The 23,099-nt window shown below is 41.0% G+C and overlaps 1 protein-coding gene across 2 annotated transcripts in view; it reads right to left on the bottom strand.

The window, feature by feature from the left end:
- Positions 1–12,032: 12,032 nt before the first annotated feature.
- RPRD1A (regulation of nuclear pre-mRNA domain containing 1A) overlaps positions 12,033–23,099 on the bottom strand; it is a 67,748-nt gene continuing 56,681 nt past the window's right edge. The window contains exons 7-8 of one of the 2 annotated variants that reach the window (XM_006054975.3): positions 15,309–15,506; positions 12,033–12,795 (exon numbers count right to left, since the gene is read on the bottom strand). In XM_006054975.3, coding sequence (XP_006055037.1) covers positions 15,357–15,506 — 150 coding nt within the window. In that variant the 3' untranslated portion in view covers positions 12,033–12,795; positions 15,309–15,356. Of the gene's footprint in view, positions 15,507–23,099 lie in introns of both variants that reach the window. The other variant, XM_006054974.3, reaches the window with a different exon arrangement.

Raw genomic sequence — 23,099 nt, forward strand, 5'->3', positions numbered from 1 at the left:
CTTTTAAGAATGTAAAATCACCAGTTGTAGCTTAAAATGAAAGTGTTAGTCACTTAGTCATGTCCTACTCTTTGTGACTCCATGGACTGCAGCCCGCCAGGCTCCTCTGTCCACGGGATCCTCCAGGCAAGAATACTGTAGTAGGTTGCCATTTCCTTCTCCAGGGGATCTTCCTCATCCAGGGATCAAACCTGGGTCTCATGCATTGCTGGAAGATTCTTTACCGTCTAAGCCACCAGGGAAACCCTTATTCATTTCAGGTTAGTTATCCCAAAATTTCAGTCTGAACTTGGGTATTGTATTGTATTGGGTATTGTATACTGAACTTGTATTTGGGGTTTTGGGCTTCAATATCTTGGAATTAGAGTGTGTGGATCTAAATAATTCTCCCTGCAATTACTTGCTAGCTGTAGTACCTGATACTTTTTCTCATATATCCTCAGGGAAACACTGGGCTTCCCAGGTGGTGCTAGAGGTAAAAAACCCACCTGCCAATCAAGGAGACGTAAGAGACAGGGGTTCGATCCCTGGTTCAGGAAGATCCCCTGAGTAGGGCACAGCAACTCACTCCAGTATTCTTGCCTGGAAAATCGCATGGACAGAGGAGCCTAGAGGGCTACAGTCCACAGGGTCACAAAGAGTTGGACACAACTGAAGTGACTTAGCATGCATGCAAACACCAGGCAGGATTCCTGGTATTTAAATATAACTATATAATTAATAAAAAGAGACAAATAAAAGTTGTCTAGGTAGGTCTAAAATTTAGCCTTTTAATTTTGTGGTCAAAAGCAGGACTATTTAAACACCTAACTTAGAGAAAGACGCTCCCTTGTGGCCTAGTGCTGCCATGACCCAAATTTAATCCCTGGTCAAGGAGCTGATCCTGCAATCATGCGGCATGGCCAAAAAATAACATCTAATTTGGACTTTCGAGTTTGGGGAGTTCACACTCCTCCACTAAGATTCCAGTAAGTGTTGTGTTATTTCCTCATATCAGTTAAGTATGAATTACATTTCCCTGAGCTTCAAGTATCTCTAAGGTGCAGTATCTTATCTAGGATAATAGTCCTCATTAGAGCTTATGGTCTATCTAAAACATTGCTGGCATACCAATTCTAAAGAATTAATAAAGTTTCTAACCATAGTCTCATACAGGCACATCAAATATGCTAATACTGTCTCTAGGCACTTCCTGGAAAACTACAGTACCTAAATTCTGACAAGAGAAAAACACTTAGACCAGTAAGCCTTTGAAACCTGAGGTTATCAAACCTGGGGAAGTTTCATGATCTTGATAATATTATTTATTTGGCTTTGCCGGGTCTTCGTTGCTGCTTGGGCTTTTCTCTCGTTGCAAAGAGGGGCTGCTCTCTAGTTGCGGTGCTCCTCTTGCTATGCAGCATGGGCTTCAGCAGCTGCAGCACACAGGCTCAGTAGTTGCGGCTCCCAGGCTCTAGAGCACAGGCTCAACAGCTGTGGTGTATGGGGTTAGCTGCTCCATGGCATGTGGGATCTTTCCAGATCAGGGATTGAACTCGCGTCTCCTGCCTTGGCAGGCGGGTCCTTAACCACTGAACCACCAGGTGTGTGTGTCTATGTGTGTCAGCCGCTCAGTCATGTCAGATTCTGTAAGATCCCGTGGACTGTAGCCCACCAGGCTCCTCTGTCCATGGGATCCTCCAGGCCAGAGTGCTGGAGTGGGTTGCCAGTTCCTTCTCCAGGGGATTTTCCTGCACCCAGGGATCGAACCTGGGACTTCCACATTGCATCACCAGGGAAGCCCCATAACCTCAGTTATATATGTAAGCCATTAAGCTCTTGTAGGGGAATCGTTAAACTTCAATAAAAGCAGGAAAATATAGTACATTCCCACAAATTAGTGCTTAGGTTAAGCTAGGAACAGAACCCTCACTTGAGTGTGTATCTTACAGGTCCAGGTCTGAGAGACACAGCCAAAGCTGGGTGACGGATGCTCTTCCAAGGAGGATTCCTATATTTCACCTTAGTCAGTACATAGTTCTCGCTGTTGCCTCAAATCTTTACAGTCAGAAATGGCATTCCTCAAATTATGTGGTTAAACAAACTAGCTGCTGCATTTACCAAAGACTAAATCTAGCTAGTTAGCAGCAAGAATGAATAGCACGGTCCTTGGTCTACAGTCTGACCATCTCTCCCCGTCAGACAGTCAATGTCAGTCATGATGACGACACAGTGAAAGAAATCAGACTGCACACCATGTTTCATTTTTATCTGCTAGCATCTTTATTTTACTGGTCCTTAGTCTAACAATTGTTGCAAGTGAGTTCAGATACAGAGTCAGGTTTTATGAAACTAAACATCATGTTCTAACCATTGCATTTCCAACAACATGAGTAGAATAAAAAACTGCGTCACTTTTTTGCCACAGAGAAGAGAAACATGTGTACACACACACACACACACACACACACAGCTGTGGCATGCGGTAGTGGCGAAGGGCAAGGAACAATTCTCAAGACAGCTTGTGTTGTCTGGCCCATGCAGCATGTAGCACATGCCTGAAATCAGGTTTTTCCTTAAAACCTTACCCTTCTTTCCAACAGACCTACTCTAAAGTTAGTCATATTATTCAATATGAGTAACATTTAATGCCTTCAGATTTCCATTGAGCAAAATGTTTATATACAGTATTTCATTTAATTTTCATTTAATCCATCAGTGTTGTTGACACACAGGTAAACAACACATTAAAAAAAATCTTTTTCATTGTTTGATGCATGGTGAGCTGACAGAGATAAAGTCAAATGTCATTCCTCTTTTCTATAATGCTCTCTCCAAGGACTTCCCTGGTGGCCCAGTGGTGAAGAATCTGCCTGCCAGTGCAGGATGCTGCTGCTGCTGCTAAGTCACCTCAGTCATGCCCGACTCTGTGACCCCATAGACGGCAGCCCACCAGGCTCCGCCGTCCCTGGGATTCTCCAGGCAAGAACACTGGAGTGGGTTGCCATTTCCTTTTCCAATGCATGAAAAGTGAAAAGTGCAAGGGAAGTCACCCAGTCGTGTCTGACTCCGCGACCCCATGTACTGCAGCCTACCAGGCCCCTCCGTCCATGGGGTTTTCCAGGCAAGAGTACTGGAGTGGGGTGCCATTGCCTTCTCTGCAAGTGCAGGATACACAGGTTTAACCCCTGGTCCAGGATCTAAGATCCCACATGCTGTGGGGCAACTAAGGCCACGTGCCACAACTACTGAGCCTGCCTACTCTAGAGCCCGTGCTCTGCAACAGGAGAAGCCACCACAACGAGAAGCCTGCACAGCACAACTGAACAGTGGTCCCCGCTCGCAGCAACTAGAGAAAAGCCCATGGGCAGCAACAAAGACCCAGCGCAGCCAAAAATAAAATTAAAAAAAAAACAAAACTTTTTTTTTAAAGCTCTAGCCTAGATCAATGGATAAAGAAGCTGTGGTACATATATACAATGGAATATTATTCAGCCATAAAAAGGAATGCACTTGAGTCAGTTCTAATGAGGTGGATAAGTGAAATAAGGCAGAAAGAGAAATATAAACATCATATACTGATGCATATACATGGAATCCAGAAAGATGACACTGATGAGTTTATTTTCAGGGCAGCAGTGGAGAAACAGACATAATAACAGACCTAAGGACATGAGGGGAGGGGAGGAAGGAGAGGGTGAGATGTATGGAGAGAGTAACATGAAAGTTTACGGTACCATATGTAAAATAGATAGCCAGTGGGAATTTGCTGTGTGACTCAGGAAACTCAAACAGGGGCTCTGTGACAAGAAGGGTGAGATGGGGAGGGAGATGGCAGGGAGGTTTGGGAGGGCGGGGACATGGGTGCACCTATGGCTGATTCTTGTTGACATCTGACAGAAGACAACAAAATTCTGTAAAGCAATTATCCTTCAATTAAAAAATTAAGTGGCCAAAAAGAAAACAAAGCTTTATCCAACTGTTCCCCACAAACATCGAAACCGTTCTTTTCTCAGTGTTGCACATTTTTTCATACCACTTGCATAGAACTGATGACATTATAATATAGTCAGTATCTGCTTCCCACATTAGAACTGAGTTCTGTAAGGGCAGAGGTGCAGCTCACTCACGCTTGAATTCTCTCAGCTTCTGGTATGGTAACTACCACATATTAAAGGCTCAACATATTCATTCAAAAACAACAGAAACTACATTTGCTATATGAAATGGAAAGGAAGCATTTACTTAGACACCATGTGCGCATGTACTTAGTCATGTCTGACTCTTTGCGACCCCATAGACTAGACCACCAGGCTCCTCTGTCCCTGGGATTTCTCGGACAAGAATACTGGAGCGGGTTGCCATGCCCTTCTCCACAGGATCTTCCCAACACCATGCACCACTATTAATTGGGCTTCTGACAGCTTAGGTCAATATAATCTTGAAAAGCTGAAATGGGAATTCTGGATTGGGAAGCTACGGTTTTCTTGGGAAACTACAAACTCTGAGACTATCTTCCTCTTTCTGGTCACTACAGTTCAGTTGGCACCATTTTTGAAACTGTAAAGAGCTCATTAGACTTTTCACCTAAACAGCAAAAAAATGTATTTCAATTCCTGTTCCAACTCCAGTCAACTGGTGATGGCTGCCTGGAGCTCTGATTTTTGAGGACACATTCAGGCTTCATAGAATTAAAGATATTTGCCATAAAAAAGAGACAGCAACCCATGGGAAGAAGGGCATGTATGACATACATGTGTCGTCCCTGCTCTAAAGGAAACACGGCATGGGTTCAGACAAATGGCATACTTGCAGAGTTCCAGGATAAAACTACTCTCCAGCCTGAGAACTGAAGATGATACAATTTTGACTTCATGGCTGAATTTTGTTGGCTCTTGATGCTATGTCTTTCTAGAAAGTAAGTGCTTGGTCTTTCTTATCTGAAGACCTCTGCAAATTACTACTGACAGTTTTATCCTTTAGAAAAGTACAATGTGCAGAAGCATTCTGCTGCTAAGTCGCTTCAGTCATGTCCGACTCTGTGTGACCCCATAGACGGCAGCCCACCAGGCTCCGCCGTCCCTGGGATTCTCCAGGCAAGAACACTGGAGTGGGTTGCCACTGCCTTCTCCAATGCATGAAAGTGAAACAGAAGTCGCTCAGTCATATCTGACTCTTCGTGACCCCATGGACTGCAGCCCACCAGGCTCCTCCATCCATGGGATTTTCCAGGCAAGAGTACTGGAGTGGGTTGCCGTGGCCTTCTCCTAGAAGCATTCTAGGATGACATAAAATACAAATCACAATTTCATTAAGTAGCATACAATGAAAGAAGTCTATATATCCTTAACAGTGTATCAATAAATAAGATTTCTAGTACAGTACCCAAAAAACTCTACACACTGCTATCATATCCATGTAATGCACTCAGTAATGTAACAAAAACAGAAACCAATGTTCATAAACAAAAATGAAGGGCTTCCCTATCAGTCCAGTGGTTAAGACTCTGTGCTTCCACTGAGTGGGGCATGAGTTCGATCCCTGGTTGGGGAACTATTATAATGAAATCCCACAAGCTGTGCAGCATGGTCAAAAATAAATGCAAATGTGGAAGAGTAATAAATTGCCAACATCTGCTGGATCATCGAAAAAGCAAGAGAGTTCCAGAAAAACATCTATTTCTGCTTTATTGACTATGCCAAAGCCTTAGACTGTGTGGATCATAATAAACTGTGGAAAATTCTGAGAGAGAAGGGAATACCAGACTACCTGACCTGCCTCTTGAGAAACCTGTATGCTGATCAGGAAGCAACAGTTAGAACTGGACATGGAACAACAGACTAGTTCCAGATAGGAAAAGGAGTACATCAAGGCTGTATATTGTCACCCTGCTTATTTAACTTCTATGCAGAGTACATCATGAGAAACACTGTGCTGGAGGAAGCACAAGCTGGAATCAAGATTGCTGGGAGAAATATCAATAACCTCAGATATGCAGATGACACCACTCTTATGACAGAAGTGAAGAACTAAAGAGCCTCTTAATGAAAGTGAAAGAGGAGAGTGAAAAAGTTGGCTTAAAGCTCAACATTCAGAAAACGAAGATCATGGCATCTGGTCCCACCACTTCATGGGAAATAGATGGGGAAACAGAGGAAACAGTGGCTGACTCTATTTTTCTGGGCTCCAAAATCACTGCAGATGGTGATTGCAGCCATGAAATTAAAAGACGCTTACTCCTTGGAAGGAAAGTTATGACCAACCTTTTCAATAGCATATTGAAAAGTAGAGACATTACTTTGTCAACAAAGGTCCATTTAGTCAAGGCTATGGTTTTTCCAGTGGTCATGTACAGATGTGAGAGTTGGACTATAAAGAAAGCTGAGCACCGAAAAATTGATGCTTTTGAACTGTGGTGTTGGAGAAGACTCTTGAGAGTCCCTTGGACTCCAAGGAGATCCTACCAGTCCATCCTAACGGAAATCAGTTCTGAATATTCACTGGAAGGACTGATGTTGAAGCTGAAACTCCCAATACTTTGGCTACCTGATGTGAAGAACTGACTCATTTGAAAAGACCCTGATTCTGGGAAAGATTGAGGGCAGGAGGAGAAGGCGACGACAGAGGACGAGATGGTTGGATGGCATCACCTACTCAATGGACATGTATTTGGGTGGACTCTGGGAGCTGGCGATGGACAGGGAGGCCTGGCGTGCTGGGCTTCATGGGGTCGCAAAGAGTTGGACACAACTGAGCGACTGAACTGAACTGAATGTTTTAACCAAATGATGCTCAACACTGACTCTTAACTTTTTATAGTGAAAGCAACTATTTAGAATTTATAAAATGACAGGAAATAAGCACTTGGGGAATCTCTTCATTGTATCTAACCTAATTAAAGTATTCAAAAGTAATTATTAATCTGCAAAATATATATCTAGTGAATATTTAAATTCATATATGACTATGATTATATAACATCTGAAAATAAAATTGCTTACCTACTGCCCTGGGTTATTTGAATTACCAACTGTTACATTATATAACTACAAGGATTTTTAAATTAATAATATGGAGCTTTTTAAAAAACACTTAGAAAACACTTCTATATTAAAATAATTAAATTTTCTGTATATTATTTCTAAGTCATTTGTTTCAAAAAACACACTAGCCTTAAAAAAAAGATCTAAGCCATGTTATAAAACCTGGGTAAGAAAAAATTCTATTTGAACCAATCAGTTGGCTCCGTCATTAGCAGTTCAATTTTTATTGGTTCCTGGTGGGAAAATTACACTCAACTAGAAAAAGAGCTTTATGCCACTTATATAGAACTTTATCATAATTGTAACTGCTGGACTCATCAGTGGACATAAAAGCAAGACTAGAAAGAAGTTAGTCTTTCTTCCTCATGCTTTCTAAGACAGGGAAAGACTAGCAATTCTAACAGGGAGAATGCTGAGCACTAATGACTAGGCTAGGGTGTCAAACGCTATCAACTAGATAAAGGTACAAAGAACTGGACATGAAGCATGCCTGAAGTGCTGCAGAGCTTAAAAGTGAAAGTGTTACTTGCTCAGTCATGTCCGACTCTTTGCAGCCCCCATGGATCATAGCCTGCCAGGCTTTTCTGTCCATAGAATGCTCCAGGCAAGAATACTGGAGTAGGTTGCCATGCTCTCCTCCAGGGGATCTTCCTGACCCAGGGATCAAACCCTCGTCTCTTACATGTCCTGCACTGCCAGGCGGGTTCTTTACCACTAGTGCCACCTGGCAAGCTCAAACACCAACTCAAAAGAACAATGAAAACTAAATTTCCCTCACTTAAGCACACTCCAGCTGCAGTCTAACAGCTCAAATCACAAAACCACAACCAAAACCACAACCACCTTACGGCAGTTTATCACCAAATTATACAAATACCTTAACAATCAAACAGCATTGTGAGCTCTCTGCTAGTAACCTGACCCCATAAAAGTACTATAAGATTTTACAACATAAATATCAAGAGCTGGAAAAAAGAGACACTAAATACTAATGTGATATTTCGAAAAAGCCGTGTATTAATATATGATTTAAACTTCTTAAAATTTCTGAACTTGTATTTCCATAAGTAAACACAAGTTTTATTTAAAACAAATATTTCTTTGTATATTTGTAATATGACTTTAAGATGATAAATCTAACTAAACAATGCAACTGAATTTTTCTAAATATATCTGAATAATAAGCCAATGGCTCTGCATAGCAATTTCCCTTAAATCAAAATTTCAATTTTGTACCTTTTTCATGATGCAGAGAATTCAAATGTGAAATACATTACTTCCGAAATTCACTTCAGTCATTCCATTTTAATCAGTGATCCATTTATAAAAAGGGCAATAAAAGGACTTCCCTGGTGATCCAGTGGTTAAGAATCTGCACTGCAATGAGGGAGAAGTGGGTTGGATCCCGGGTTGGGAAGCTAAGATCCCACATGCCACAGGGCAGCTAAGCCCATGAGCCACAGCTTGAGTCAGCATGCCTGTGCGCTGCAACAGAAAGACCCCGTGCAGCCAAGAAAAAGGGGCACGGGGAGGAAAATATAGTTTTCTTTGATGGCATCCAGCAAGTCGAAAATAAAATCACAGGGATTTCAGTAATTCAAATGGGTAAACCTGTGGTGGTATAAACATACAAAGGGCTAGTCAGCCTTTTCAATAAGGCAGATGAGGTCGGACTCCGGACTGCATCACTGTTTCTCCTTCACTCTACCATCCTCAGAAGAAAAGGACAAGAGATACCCTGGACAGAGAAATGAAATAAGAAAATATGGAGAAATTTGCCAGGGTGGAGACAGGTGGTTTCCAAAATGTAGAAATAATGCACATGAAAAGCATTTCTTGGCTTGCCAGAAAAGTGTACTATTTTACAATTGCTTTTGTTGCACCAAGTCCTTTTATTCCCTCTAAAGCTTTTCCATACTTGACAATAAAGTGCTGAGGTAAGCTGCCAACTGCCCACAACAGTGGTACACAAAACAAGCCTGGAACTTTCGTGTGCATCAGGACTACCTAGAGGGCTTGTGTAAAGGATACACTGCTGGTCTGCAACCTCAGATTTTCCAATTCAGTAGGTCTGGAGACTGAGACTTCAGCATTGTAAAGAAGTTCCCAGCTGAGGCTAATACTGCTGGCCTATGGAACTACTGGCTTGGAAGAAATATGGTAGTTTAAAAATAAAAGCACACTTTGGTCAATTCTAAAGTGTTATCATATTCCATTCCCACTAGACTGTAAACCTTTTGAGAGCAGCCATGCAGTTGAATAATCTCTGTATATCTCAAAAGATTTAATACCTTCAACATAGTAGGTATTCACTGAAATGTTGTCTAAGACTATCCCTACAACAGCTCATTCTAACTCTACTTTGTTGATATGAATACAAATAACTGCTTTGAAAAAAAGCAACTGGAAATCAAAGTAGGGACTTGCAGAGATATTTGCACACCCATGCTTATAGCTGTATTATTCACAATAGTCAAAAGACAGAAGCAATCTCACATGCTGTGCAGCACAGCCAAGAGATAAAAAATAAATAATACATACATAAGGTGGAAACAATCCAGGGTCCACTGACAGATGAATGAATAAACAAAATTTGGTGTACCCATACAATGCAATATTACTGAGCCTTAAGAAGAAAGGAAATTCTGACACATGATACAACATGAATGAACCTACAGTGAATTGTACTAAGTTTAATGAGGCAGGCACAAAAGAACGAATATTTTATAATTCCACTTATATACCTGGGGAAGTCAGATTCATAGAGACAGAAAGTGAAATGGCTGCAAGGACTAAGGCGTTCCGTTTAACGGGTCGAGTTTTATATGCATTAGACTTTGGAGATGTTTTCAAGGTGGGTGGTGGTGATGGCTGCACAATAATGTTACTCATCAATGTATTTCCTGCCAGAGCACACTTTAAAATGGTGAATTTTATGTTACGTTTGACCTCAGTGAAAACAACACAAGACAACTGGGTGTCATAGCTTTTCATAAGTGCCCATTCTTCAGCAGTGCTTCCAGTTAAGATGTTTCTTTTTAATTTGAATGTTTGCATCATAACTTCACATTGTGCAAAATGTGATATGGTGATGGTGGAGCTGCTACACAACATATCAACTTAACAGGCAGCATCGTGTGGTAGTTCAGAAGCATAGGCTCAGAGTCAAACTTGGAGCTGGGTCTGAATCCTGGCTTCACCATTTGACTTGTTCGGGGTCTGTATCTTAGGCTTCTCCATGGGGTTCCCTGGTAGCTTAGCTGGTAAAGAATCCGCCTGCAATGCAGGAGACCTGGGTTCAATTCCTGGGTCGGGAAGATCCACTGGAGAAGGGATAGGCGACGCACTCCAGTATTCTTGGGTTTCTCTTGTGACTCAACTGGTGAAGAAGCCACCTGCAATGAAGGAGATCTGGGTTCGATCCCTGGGTTAGGAAGATCTCCTGGAGAAGGGAACAGCTACCCACTCCAGTATTCTGGCCTGGAGAGAAATTCCATGGACTCTATAGTCCATGGGGTTGTAAAGAGTCAGACACGACTGAGCAACTTGCACTCACTTTAGCTTCTCCATAGGTAAAACTGGAGTAATCAGAGCCATCTATCACAAAAGTTATGTGAAGTGCTTACAGCAGTCCTGGTGTATAGTAAGTAACATATATGTGAGACCTACCATCAGTGTGTTATAGACCATAATTTGCTCAGTAGGGCACTGTTTCCCAAAGTGCAGTCAAGAATTACCTGCATCAGAATCATCAGGTAGCTCATTTAAAATGCCCACTTCCAGGTCTATCCTAAATCTTCCAAACAGAATCTCTGGATAGAAGTTCCCCTATATAAAACCTACTGCCGCAGGGGGAAATAGTGGAATGGCAACGGGAAGCCCCCGAATTCAGATAAAAGTGACCAGAGGCCATCCAGGAGTGGGGAGCCAGGGGCACTGGCCTAAGGACTAGCTCTCTCAAACTTTCTAGATGGTAAAATCACAGAGAATTCTGATCCAGGAGGTATGTGCCCCTCCTGCAAATGTCCCAAGAGAGACTTATGAAAGTTTAGCAAACAGTGCCCTAGAGATTCCTTAAGATTTCTAGTATTTTCCAGTTCTGTTTTAAATGTGGCGAGAGGACCTGTACTCCAGGGAGTTCAAGGTACTATAAGTGAATCTGCTGATTCAAAGGCACTTAAGACTGTGCAGCAGGTCATAAAAGAAGATGCAGTTTCATTCTCTGCCCAAAGAACTTGTTACATAATGAACTGTAAAACCCATAGTCTTATTATTACTTGGAATTGCATGGAGTTACCTGCAATTTTAAGTCATCAAGCAAGTCACAGACTTGAAGCTGGTTTAGAGCAATGGTTGTCAAACTCAGTGGCATCAGCATCAAATTGTTAGGAATGTAATCAGGCCTTACCCCAGTACCTCTGAGGGTGGAGCCCCGCAATCTGTAGTTTAATAAGCCCTCCAGGTGCTACTGATGTTCGCTTAAGTTTGGTTCTCACTGACCAAGCAACTGGAATTTCCTTTGGCAGTTTCTCCACCGTCAGATCAGATCAGATCAGATCAGTTGCACAGTCGTGTCCGACTCTTTGCAACCCCATGAATCACAGCACGCCACGCCTCCCTGTCCATCACCAACTCCCGGAGCTCACTCAGACTCACGTCCATCGAGTCAGTGATGCCATCCAACCATCTCATCCTCTGTCGTCCCCTTCTCCTCTTGCCCCCAATCCCTCCCAGCATCAGAGTCTTTTCCAATGAGTCAACTCTTCGCATGAGGTGGCCAAAGTACTGGAGTTTCAGCTTTAGCATCATTCCTTCCAAAGAAATCCCAGGACTGATCTCCTTCAGAATGGACTGGTTGGATCTCCTTGCAGTTCAAGGGACTCTCACGAGTCTTCTCCACCATACCACTGCTGAATACTTCCAGCACTTTCCTTCCCTCCTGGTCCATCCTCATCTCCCCTCCTCACCCCATATCCACCTGAGCATATACACAAAAATGATCTGCACATCTCAAAAAGAACATAAAACTTTATTAAGAACATCTTATATTGTCATCAGATACAACCAAAGAAAAGGGGGTAAAGAAATAGGGAGACTTCATCTTCCCATGTGCTATTGCCACCTCAGAACAGACTCATGTGTGGATGGCTGGAATTACAGATAGCAACAAATGCTCTGTATAAATAAATTCAGTAAGTAACACAATGCTCCCTTTCTATACAGAGAAGAACTGAGTTTACACTTTAAAAAGCTGTGATATAGTGCAACAACTATTAAGACTGCTGCTTAGAAGCTACTTCTTAATAGAATACAAAGCAGTTTAGTAGCTTTAAGTTATTTCATATAAATTTTTTGAATGGAAAATTCAGAAAGGACAGTCTAACTTTCTTAATTAATTTGTACTTTTGAGCGCTTTCTTTCTGAAGATTTCTCAGAACAGTTCAATAATAATAGATGAGTTGCTCATCTACAATGACAACCAACAACCTGGTTTTAATTTTGAAAATCAAGATGACCAGGTCATCTCAGCTTTTGCTGATCCTGAAAGAGTTCTTATAGAAAAACCCTGATTCAGAGTGCATGTGAGATGAGGTACCAAAGTAGCTGCACCTGGACTGGTTTTCCTAGAAGGGGAGGTTGGCTATTGAGCACAGCTGATTTTCCCAGACTCCCAGGCTCCCCCATGTGGTTCTTTTACTTACTGTATTGATAGAAGGAGCAGAGGGAACACCAGGGAATCTGTTCAAATTGCCACTCCAGACAGCTCTCTGCACTGTTTGTGGAGAAAAGAGTGATGGTATCCATTCAAACCAAATATGCCTACTGCAAGTACGGTGACATGCTTTTCTCTCGAGGGGCCAGGCCAAGCTGCACTCAAAACGCATGATTTGCCTCACGTACACAGTGAAGAACATGTTCATGATTTAGAATTTGGTATTAGAGTACCCCCAGCTAACCCAGCTAAAGTTTCTTGAGAAATTTTAGTCCCCCTTTTAGAAAGGAAGGCTATTTACTGCTAAGGCTTACCACACTAACTATCAAGACTTCTAAATCAGACCATATCATTTGTGTTCATGGTCAGTGAATTAACCAACAACTGAAGGCTTATGAAGACTTGGTCAAAGGGGGAAACTGGGGGTAGGATTCAGGTTGAGTACAATCACTTACCACAAATTGCATCAAGCTCTTTAAAAAAAATAATGCATTTTTATAATAAATATGTAGAGCAGATACTGGCATTAAAATCAGTATCTAAGTCAGAAGTCTTTCTTAAATGGTGAAAATATTTCAACAAACTTCTAGTAGGTTTCAAATCTTCCCAGGAGTACATAGTTTATAAATTAGTATTAAATGGAAAACAAAAATGTATTTTGAATAAGTCACCACTTTAGTAGATCATAAATAAGGTCAAGATGCTAAAAAATAAGTTAATATACAAGTTTTTGCTTTCACTTTAACAAAGTGGCATGCTTTTGTAACAGGTATAACCAGGTTTCAATAATCGTGCATTTGTTACACCCTCCACCCCCACGCTGAGTCTTTTCCTTACACATCCTACACCTAGGGACAGAGGTACACAAGACAGAGAGACACCCCAGTGTCTAAGTCTGGCTGCTACACACCATTTCCTTAGTGCAGAGTGATGTTACAAATGCTGGTCAGGGTCTACTACTCGTAATTTGTCAACCACATTACAAGTTCAGTACATTCATGGTTGAGTGGATTAGGTTCCTGGGTGAGCTCTCTGTGGGAGTGTTCACAGGGAACCTAATTACTACTGTTCCTGTGGAAAAATGTGCCCCGAGTCCCAAAAGTTGACTAAAAACCTTTGGAATATAAGCCATGTATGGGTGGGAACTACTACTAAGTGTGTCTGTTTTGGAGAGGCCAAACCGTTCAAAGCACCGTTCTGAAAACTACTGGCTGCTAAAATGAAACACTGGCTTTCTCCTTCACATATAGTAAATTCACTTTAACTATAATTTCTAATACTGAGAAAGAGTGAAGCCATTCAGACTAGTGAGACATAACTGACCTGTGGGATTTAAAAAGCTGTTTTATTGACTAAGATGAATCTTCTTACAACAAAAAGAAAAATGTCTAATATGTAATGAATGAAAAAAAATGTTTATCCTAAGTAATCACTGAGTACAAAATCCACAGCTTAACAGTGTGATTTAAAGAGAAAGCAGGAGAGCATGCAATTGCTCTAACACAGGGTTAGAAATAAAAGGTAAAAGTACATTTGTTTTGGTAATTCTAAATATACAAATATAATATTTACCATATCTACCCTGTAGTGTAGGACTGCTTAATTCCCATTTATACGTAATTCAAAAACCTTAAGGAAACATTAAAAATGTTCCAGGCAACTTTACTGAACATTAATGAATATTTAGTTCATGAGATATTAGAGCTAAAAATACTACTGTTTTTTAAAGTTAAATGGCTAAGAGAATATTAAGGTACCATTATTTTACTCTTCTTTTAATCCCACAGATGGCTTTTTATGTTAAAGGGATCAATTATGTCAAAAGGAGCTTGATTTGACAAACAGAGATTCCAGAATCAGAGTTGTTCTCTTGGTACAATGTCAATTTTTTTAAAAACATTTCCAAAAGCATTTTCATAGCTATCTACCTAAATAACTCTAAACAGCTTTTAATCAAGGGGTCCCTATATAACACTCCTTTTATCCTACACTGTGGCTGTTGGGATGAAACACCTGTTGTGGGAAAGTTCTCTAGGTTCTGATCTGACCCTCAAAACAACATCCATTTTTAGTATTAAATGACCGACCTCTGGGGAATAAGGAATCTAAGGTGTTGAGAGGCACAGAACTGATGTTTTGGTTGAGGAGAAGGGTGAAAATCAAGTTGGAACACCTAGTCCCTTCTACAATCAAGTCCTAACTATACCATAATAAAGTCTCAACCAACCTGATTAGTTCTTACCCTTTAGGAATCACATACTATACACTGATTAGATACTGAAGAAAATAAAGAAAAACATTTGAAAATACATGAAGAAATAGAAACATGGAAATTTCTCACAAGGCCCTGGATCAAAAAAATTTACAAAAAGATCTTTTGAAAATAATCACTACTTGTGAGCTTAATACACATAGAGATTCACTTTGTTTAAACTAAGTCATGTTAACTTACCAATAAAATAGTAAACAAACCAACATTTTAAACAATTTTATAAATTACCTGTCATTTCTTTTTGTTAATGTCACTCTCTCAACAATATACAAAAATAACACTACAGCACTATCCACCTAACCTGTCTCCATCTCTTGCAAAGTCCTGGGCCCTGGAAAGAGACTGGTCATCAATCTTCACTGTAGATGTCCCCCGCAAAGGGCAGGTGCATGTGGCTGCCAGTGACATTGGGCAATCGAGATAAGTCCGGCAGGCTCTGGATCCGGGACCTGAGTTCTTTGCGTACCAGGGAAACTCTGGCTAACTTGCGCTTGTATTCCTGTAACATCAAACCACTCTCATTAGCACTGTGGGAGTTCAGAAAGGAGCTATCTAGCTTATCCAGCTAATGCTCTGCAGAAAATCTGATAAAGCACTCAGTTTATGCTGAAAAACAAGATTATGTAAGCCTTAGGACCAAGAGAGGGATTTGGGAAATACTCAAGTAGGGAAACTCATTCTTAGGAAAAACTACAGTCTTAAGTTGCTGCTTCACACCTGTAAAAAGAAGACTAACATATTAATGTATCAATATTTAACTGAAGCATATAGGATTCTCAGGTATACCGGGGCAAGGATAAGAAAAAGTATATATTTATTTCCACAAGCTTAAAATAAAATTTAGCAGTGTTTTTGACTATAAATGTTGGCAAAAAACCACAGGAGTATTATCAGTATCTTTGAGTTTATCTTGAATAGAAACCAGATGCTTCATTATTACATCATAGTTTTTCACATTTATCACTACTTTGAAATGATTAGACCAACTGCTAGTGTTACTTAATTTATCAGTAAAGAAGCATGTATTACTGTTCAAGTTTTATTACTTCAATAACTATTTCAATATAACTTTTTTCTATTGTAATGTTATGCATTTTATTTTCTACATTTAAAGTATTTAACTTGAGAAGGGGTCCAAGGCTTCATAGGCTCACCAAAGGATCTCAATGGCACAAAAGGAAAAAAACTTAGGAAACCCTGCAAACAGCAGCCTAAGGCGTCAGACTAGAAACCAATAAAGATCATGTTTGGCTTAGGGGGAACAGGCCATTCTCTGTAGTGGAAATATCTTTTATTAATAACTGAAGCTTTCAGACTTCAACCTGGAGAGAGGAACCTTCTTTACTCCATCACCTAGTAGAGGCAGAGTGTGAAGAGGGGAAATCAAAAAGTTGACTATTAGTTCCTCTATAAAGACTAGAAACTTTTCCTCCCTCTGACCAAGGGTTAGCTCACCAAGACAGAGCAGGTGAGTGAGAAGCTTTCATCTGGGGTAGGAGGCCTATCCACAAGGAGCCCCTTTTTGTTTCTCAACTCTGACTAAATCTCCTAGGAAATTTTTGGAGAAACAGAATTCTCAAAAGAACACCAGCTTCATCAACCATCAATTAAATGAGAACCTCTGGAAGCAGGTCCAGAGCTCTTGAATTTTGTAAAAGCTCCCCCAAAGGATGCTAATACACGAGCCACTTCTCTACAGGTTTTGTCTAAAAATGAAATCAGGGAAGCTTCTCTGTATTACTAAGTCCCCTCTTTTAAAGAACCACCATTAATATGCCTGGGGAAAGGAGTCTGTCAGAATTACTATATCCCAACCACTCTAAGGCAATGGGGAAACAGGGTTTCTGAAGCACACTGGGGAAGTGAGCACCCTGGCAGACAAAGCCAACGAGGCTGAATGCTGGGCATGCTGTAGGACAGCTTTGGACACAAAAGAGAGGTGTCGATTCTTGCCGTGTCTGCCTGTCCTTGCACTTTTAATCCATCATGAGGGTCAAGGTTGAGTAAGGGAATTTAATATCTAAAACCTCAAGGTTAAGACTTTCCTGTTCCCTTTTCCCCTTTGCCAGTGACACTGGCACAGCAGGTAGGTTTCAGTACAGCAGCTCTGAATGGCACAGAAAAGCAGCAAGGTGCTCATTCTAGATACACACTTTTCAGTCCATACACATTTCCGCACTTCGCACACGTCCTCAGAATACTCTGGTGGGGGCAGGGGCAAACACATACCTCCACCTGTCCCATCTGTGTGCATGCTCAGTGGCCTCAGTTGTCTCTGATTCTTTGCGACCCCATGGCAGGCTTCTGTCCATGGGATTTCCCAGCAAGAATACTGGACTGGGTTGCCATGCCCTCCTCCAGATCATCCTCACCCAGGGATAGAACCCACGGCTCCTACGTCTCCTGCATAGCAGGAAGATTCTTTACCACTGAGCTACTGGGGAAGCCCCCATATGTCCGTTTGTACTAAATCACTCTTTAATAAATAACACCTAAAGTACTCCAAGGCTAGCACGATAGATTCAGATGCTGTTCAAACATGCACATAAGTAATTACTCTGCTCCTCTTGAGGCTAGATGTCCTGAGAAGTCTCATGTGCCTTTAGTGATCATTACTGCCCATCCTAATTTCAAGTTTCTAGCAACCACACAGGCTGTTCTTCAGTTATTAAGATTTATCTTAATCCTTTGATTCAGGCAACCCACTCCAGTACTCTTGCCTGGAAAATCCCATGGACGGAGGAGCCTGGTAGGCTACAGTCTATGGGGTCGTAAAGAGTCAGACACAACTGGGCGACTTCACTTTTACTTTCATGGCAATTAAAAGCCCTCTACCAACTGGTGACACTGCATACAAAAAACTGGTACACATAAACAAGAGCTGCCCTTTACTGGATGTCCACTGATACACCAGGCATTAAAGAAAGAACTCATTTCATCCTCTCAGTAATCCTGTGAGAAGACTGATTATCCTTCACAAACAGTAAAAATCAGGCTTTCCTCAATTAGGAAGAAAAGTAGTAACCAAAAATTTTCTTCTACTGTCAGAATCAGACTTTCATCTGAAAGACAAAAGATTTAAGAAGTTGTGGTTAACCATCTGATGGTAGCTTGAAGAAAAAACCGACGAAACCTGATTAACTACCCAACTCTATGATCCAGGGCACAGTTCTAAAGGTCTTAAATTGCCTCACTGGATTCCACAGGATGGTTTCCTATGGCAACGATGCTTATAGTAAGAGGTGCGTGTTGTTCTGAAACTGAGGCTCTACCTCAGACATGGAGGCTGAGAATACTGGGGCACCAATAACCCCTGCCCACCGCCCCTACCCAACCCAACCTCCCATCCCCGTGCCGTTCAGGAGGTGGCAGTCACAAGCAGCTGAGAGGAACACAGGATGCTGCACCCCTCCCCTTCACCTAGAGCTCAGGACCTACAGCAGGGGGAGCATTTAGAGAAAAGCCTGCCATTGTCTCCACCCACAGTTCCACAGTCCCAACTCAAAGACTTTACAGGAGGAAATAAACAGGCAATAAAACAGCGCCCTCCTGGGTCAGAACAAATATCTAACTGACCTCAAAACAAAATCAGTATCTGGAAGAGATTCCTGCACTCCCATCTTCATTGCAGCATTGTTCACAATAGCCAAGACATGGAAACAACCTAAGCCTCTGCCAACAGATGAATGGATAAAGATGTGGTGCATATGTATAATGGAGCACTCAGCCACGAGAATGAAGGAAATTCTGTCATTTGCAACAACCTGGACAAACCTAGAGGACACTGTTGTTGTTTATGGTCACTAAGTTGTGTTCGACACTTCTGACCCCATGAACTGCAGTCTGCCAGACTCCTCGGTCCATGGGATTCTCCAGGCAAGAATACTGGAGTGGGTTGTCATTTCCTTCTCCAGGGGATCTTCCCAACGCAGGGATTGAACCCAAGTCTTCGGCATTGCAGGTGGATTCTTTACCATTGAGTAAAACAATTAGCCAGACAAATACTATATAATCTCACTTACATGGGGACTCTTAAGAAAAAAAAAAAAAAAATGAACTCACAGAAACAGAGTAAGAGTGATGCTGACCAGGGACTGGGGTGCTAGGCGGGGGGAGATGGGAAGATGCTGGTCAATGGGTAGAAGCCTTCAGTTATAAAATGAATATGCTCTGGAGATCTAATGTAGAGATCCTGATTATAGTCAATAATACTGAGTACACCTGATATCTGCCGAGAGCAGACCTATGTTCTCATCACCAAAAAGGAGAGAAAAAGTAATGATGTGTAGTGAGGAATATATTAACCTGATTGTTAGTAATCATTTCACAAAGAATACTTACACCATACTCTGTAAATATACACAGTTTTATGTGACAGTTTCACCTCAATGAAGCTGAAGTTGGGGGCAAAGAAACATCTTTTTATCCTTAGTATATAAAAAAGGCCACTACAGGTAAGTCCCTTTTAGTTTTCTCATTCTTTTCTAACTAAACCTGCATTTTGCAAAAACGGCTTTCAAAATATTTTGTATTTTAACCTAAAGAACTTCTTTTTCCTAAAAGAATTTAGCTCTGTTCCAGCAACAAAGAGGATCTGAATTCTAAAGTTAAAAAAAAAAGAAAAAAATGCTGAAAAGCCAAAGCATTAAAAAATCAGGCCCTTTCCCTTAGTAATAAATACTGAACTGATATATACTCCCTTCACTGCAAAAGTACAGCAATCCCACTGCTGGGCATACACACTGAGGAAACCAGAAGGGAAAGAGACACGTGTACCCCAATGTTCATCGCAGCACTGTTTATAATAGCCAGGACATGGAAGCAACCTAGATGTCCATCAGCAGATGAATGGGTAAGAAAGCTGTGGTACATATACACAATGGAGTACTACTCAGCCATTAAAAAGAACACATTTGAATCAGTTCTAATGAGGTGGAGGAAACTGGAGCCTATTATACAGAGTGAAGTAAGCCAGAAAAACACCAATACAGAATACTAACGCATATATATGGAATTTAGAAAGATGGTAACAATAACCCTGTGTACAAGACAGCAAAAGAGACACTGATGTATAGAACAGTCTTATGGACTCTGTGGGAGAGGGAGAGGGTGGGAAGATTTGGGAGAATGGGATTGAAACATGTGTAATATCATGTATGAAACGAGTTGCCAGTCCAGGTTCAATGCACGATACTGGATGCTTGGGGCTGGTGCACTGGGATGACCCAGAGGGATGGTGTGGGGAGGGAGGAGGGAGGAGGGTTCAGGATGGGGAGCACATGTATACCTGTGGCGGATTCGTTTTGATGTTTGGCAAAACTAATACAGTGTTTGAGGTTTAAAAATAAAATTAAAAAAAAAAAGTACAGTGTTGTATTTTGTCTTTTTAAAATTTTTATTTTTTAATTGAAGTATAGTTGATTTATAGCTGTTGTAAACCCTCTGGTGTACAACAAAAATGATTACGTTATATAGAACATACATAAAAGAATGTATTTATATTATGTTCTTTTTCAGATCCCTTCCCATTACAGGTTAAGATATTGAATATAGTTCCCTCTGCTATCCAGTATGTCCTTGTCATCTACTTTAGATACAGTAGTCTTTATCTGTTAATCTCAAATTCCAGTCTGTCCCTTCCAGCCTTTCCCCCTTTGGTCTCTTTTTCCTTTTGTTCTCTTCTGTGATTTGTTGACTGTCTTCAGTACTTTTTTGGATTACTTCTTGTTTATATCTATTATACATTTTGGGGTTTGCGATTACCCTGAGGTTTTGGTATAGTAGTCTATATAAACACATGTGTTGTAAGTCACTCATCTTTCAATTTCAAACACATTTTAAATACCCTGCCATTTATACTCTCCTTCTCTCTCAGTTACATTTTGATAACATGTTTTACATCTAACTGCTCTGTGTATCCTTTAACTGCTTACTGTGGACACAGGTGTGATTTTACTACTTTTGTCTTTTAATCTTTCTAGCTTTGTGTGTAGGTGATTTCCTTAATGTTTTCTTTTACCTGTGAGCTTTTTCATCTCTTAGCTTGTTTCTAGTTGTGGCCTTTTCTTTTTCAGCTAGAGAAGTTCCTTACATGTTTTTTGTAAAGCTGGTTTGGTGGTGCTGAATTCTTCTGTTACTTCTCTATAAAAACTTTTGATTATCCATCAAATCTGAAGGAGAGTCTTGTAGGTAAAGTATTCTTGGTTGTAGGCTTTTCCATTTCACTCCCTTCTGGCCTGCAGTTTCTGCTAAAAAATCAGCTGCCATTTCCTGAACCAATGTTTTACCTCATTTCCTACCAACTGTTTACATGAGTTATTTTACTTCTCCCTTGTTATTCCCCACTCATTCAACAAGGCCTATATTTTTATTCTTAATTTACTTGCCAGATCTCCACAAACACCACACTCAAACGGCAACACTCATGTATATTTCAGTATCAATCAGGAGGTGCAATCTATCTTGTGTGCAGTGAAAGTGGGGTAGAGCTAGGTTGAAATCTGAACCACTAGAAATGCTTTTCTTTACAGCTAATATTGAGTATCTTATGTTGTGTTCAAATTTTCTCATTTCACACGACCTATTTTAAGATCAATCTTTGCCACAGAAGCTTTTCCTATTGTGGTTTCACACCTGCTACCATTCAAGTTAGTTCTGAACTTAAATACTACTATTCTGTTCTCCGGTTTTTATATCCATAACTGGGGAAAACACACTTTGTGTCTATCTGTATTCCTTATAGTGTCCAGCAGAGCACAGGGTATGAACAGGTAGATCCCCAGTGGATTCTCCTGGAAATTAAGTCAAAAGATCTGATACAAGTACTGCTGTGAAAATGCTGCACTCAATATGCCAGTAAATTTGGAAAACTCAGCAGTGGCCACAGGACTGGGAAAGGTCAGTTTTCATTCCAATCTCAAAGAAAGGCAATGCCAAAGAAGGTTCAAACTACCGCACAACTGCACTCATCTCACACGCTAGCAAAGTAATGCTCAAAATTCTCCAAGCCAGGCGTCAACAGTACATGAACCAAGAACTTCTAGATGTTCATGCTGGATATAGAAAAGGCAGAGGAACCAGAGATCGAATTGCCAACATCCATTGGATCATAGAAAAAGCAAGAGAATTCCAGAAAAACATCTACTTCTGTTTCACTGACCATGCTTAAGCCTTTGTGTGGATCACAACAAACTGTGGAAAATTCTTAGACACGGGAATACCTGACCACCTCACCTGCCTCCTGAGAAACCAGTTTGCAGGTCAAGAAGCAACAGTTAGAATCGGACATGGAACGATGCACTGGTTCCAAATTGGGAAAGGAGTACATCAAGGCTGTATATTGTCACCTTGCTTATTTAACTTATATGCAGAGTACAACATGCGAAATGCCACGGTGGATGAAGCACAAGCTGGAATCACAACTGCTGGGAAAAATATCAATAACCTCAGAAATGCAGATGATACCAGCCTTATTGCAGAAAGCAAAGAGGAACTGAAGAGCCTCTTGATGAAGTGAAAGAGTAGAGTGAAAAAGCTGGCTTAAAACTCAACATTCAAAAAACTAAGATCATGGCATCTGGTCCCATCACTTCATGGCAAAAAAATGGGGAAACAATGGAAATAGTTTATTTTCTTGGGCTCCAAAATCACTGAGGATGGTGACTGCAGCCATGAAATTAAAAGACGCTTGCTCCTTGAAAGAAAAGCTATGACCAACCTAGACAGCATATTACAAAGCAGAGACGTTACTTTGCCAACAAAGGTCTGTTAGGTCAAAGATATGGTCTTTCCAGCAGTCATGTATGAATGCGAGTTGGGCCATAAAAAAGTTGAGTGCCAAAGAATTCATGCTTTTGAACTGTGATGTTGGAGAAGACACTTGCGAGTCCCCTGGACCACAAGGAAATCCAACCAGCCAATCGTAAAGGAAATTAGTTCTGAATATTCATTGAAAAGACTGATGCTGAAGCTGAATCTCCAATACTCTGGCCACCTGATGTAAAGAACGACTCAGTGGAAAAGACCCTGATGCTGGGAAAATCTGAAGGCAGGAGAATGGGACGACAGAGGACGAGATGATTGGATGGCATCA

This window comes from Bubalus bubalis, chromosome 22, assembly GCF_019923935.1.
Source record: "Bubalus bubalis isolate 160015118507 breed Murrah chromosome 22, NDDB_SH_1, whole genome shotgun sequence".
NCBI lineage: Eukaryota > Metazoa > Chordata > Mammalia > Artiodactyla > Bovidae > Bubalus > Bubalus bubalis.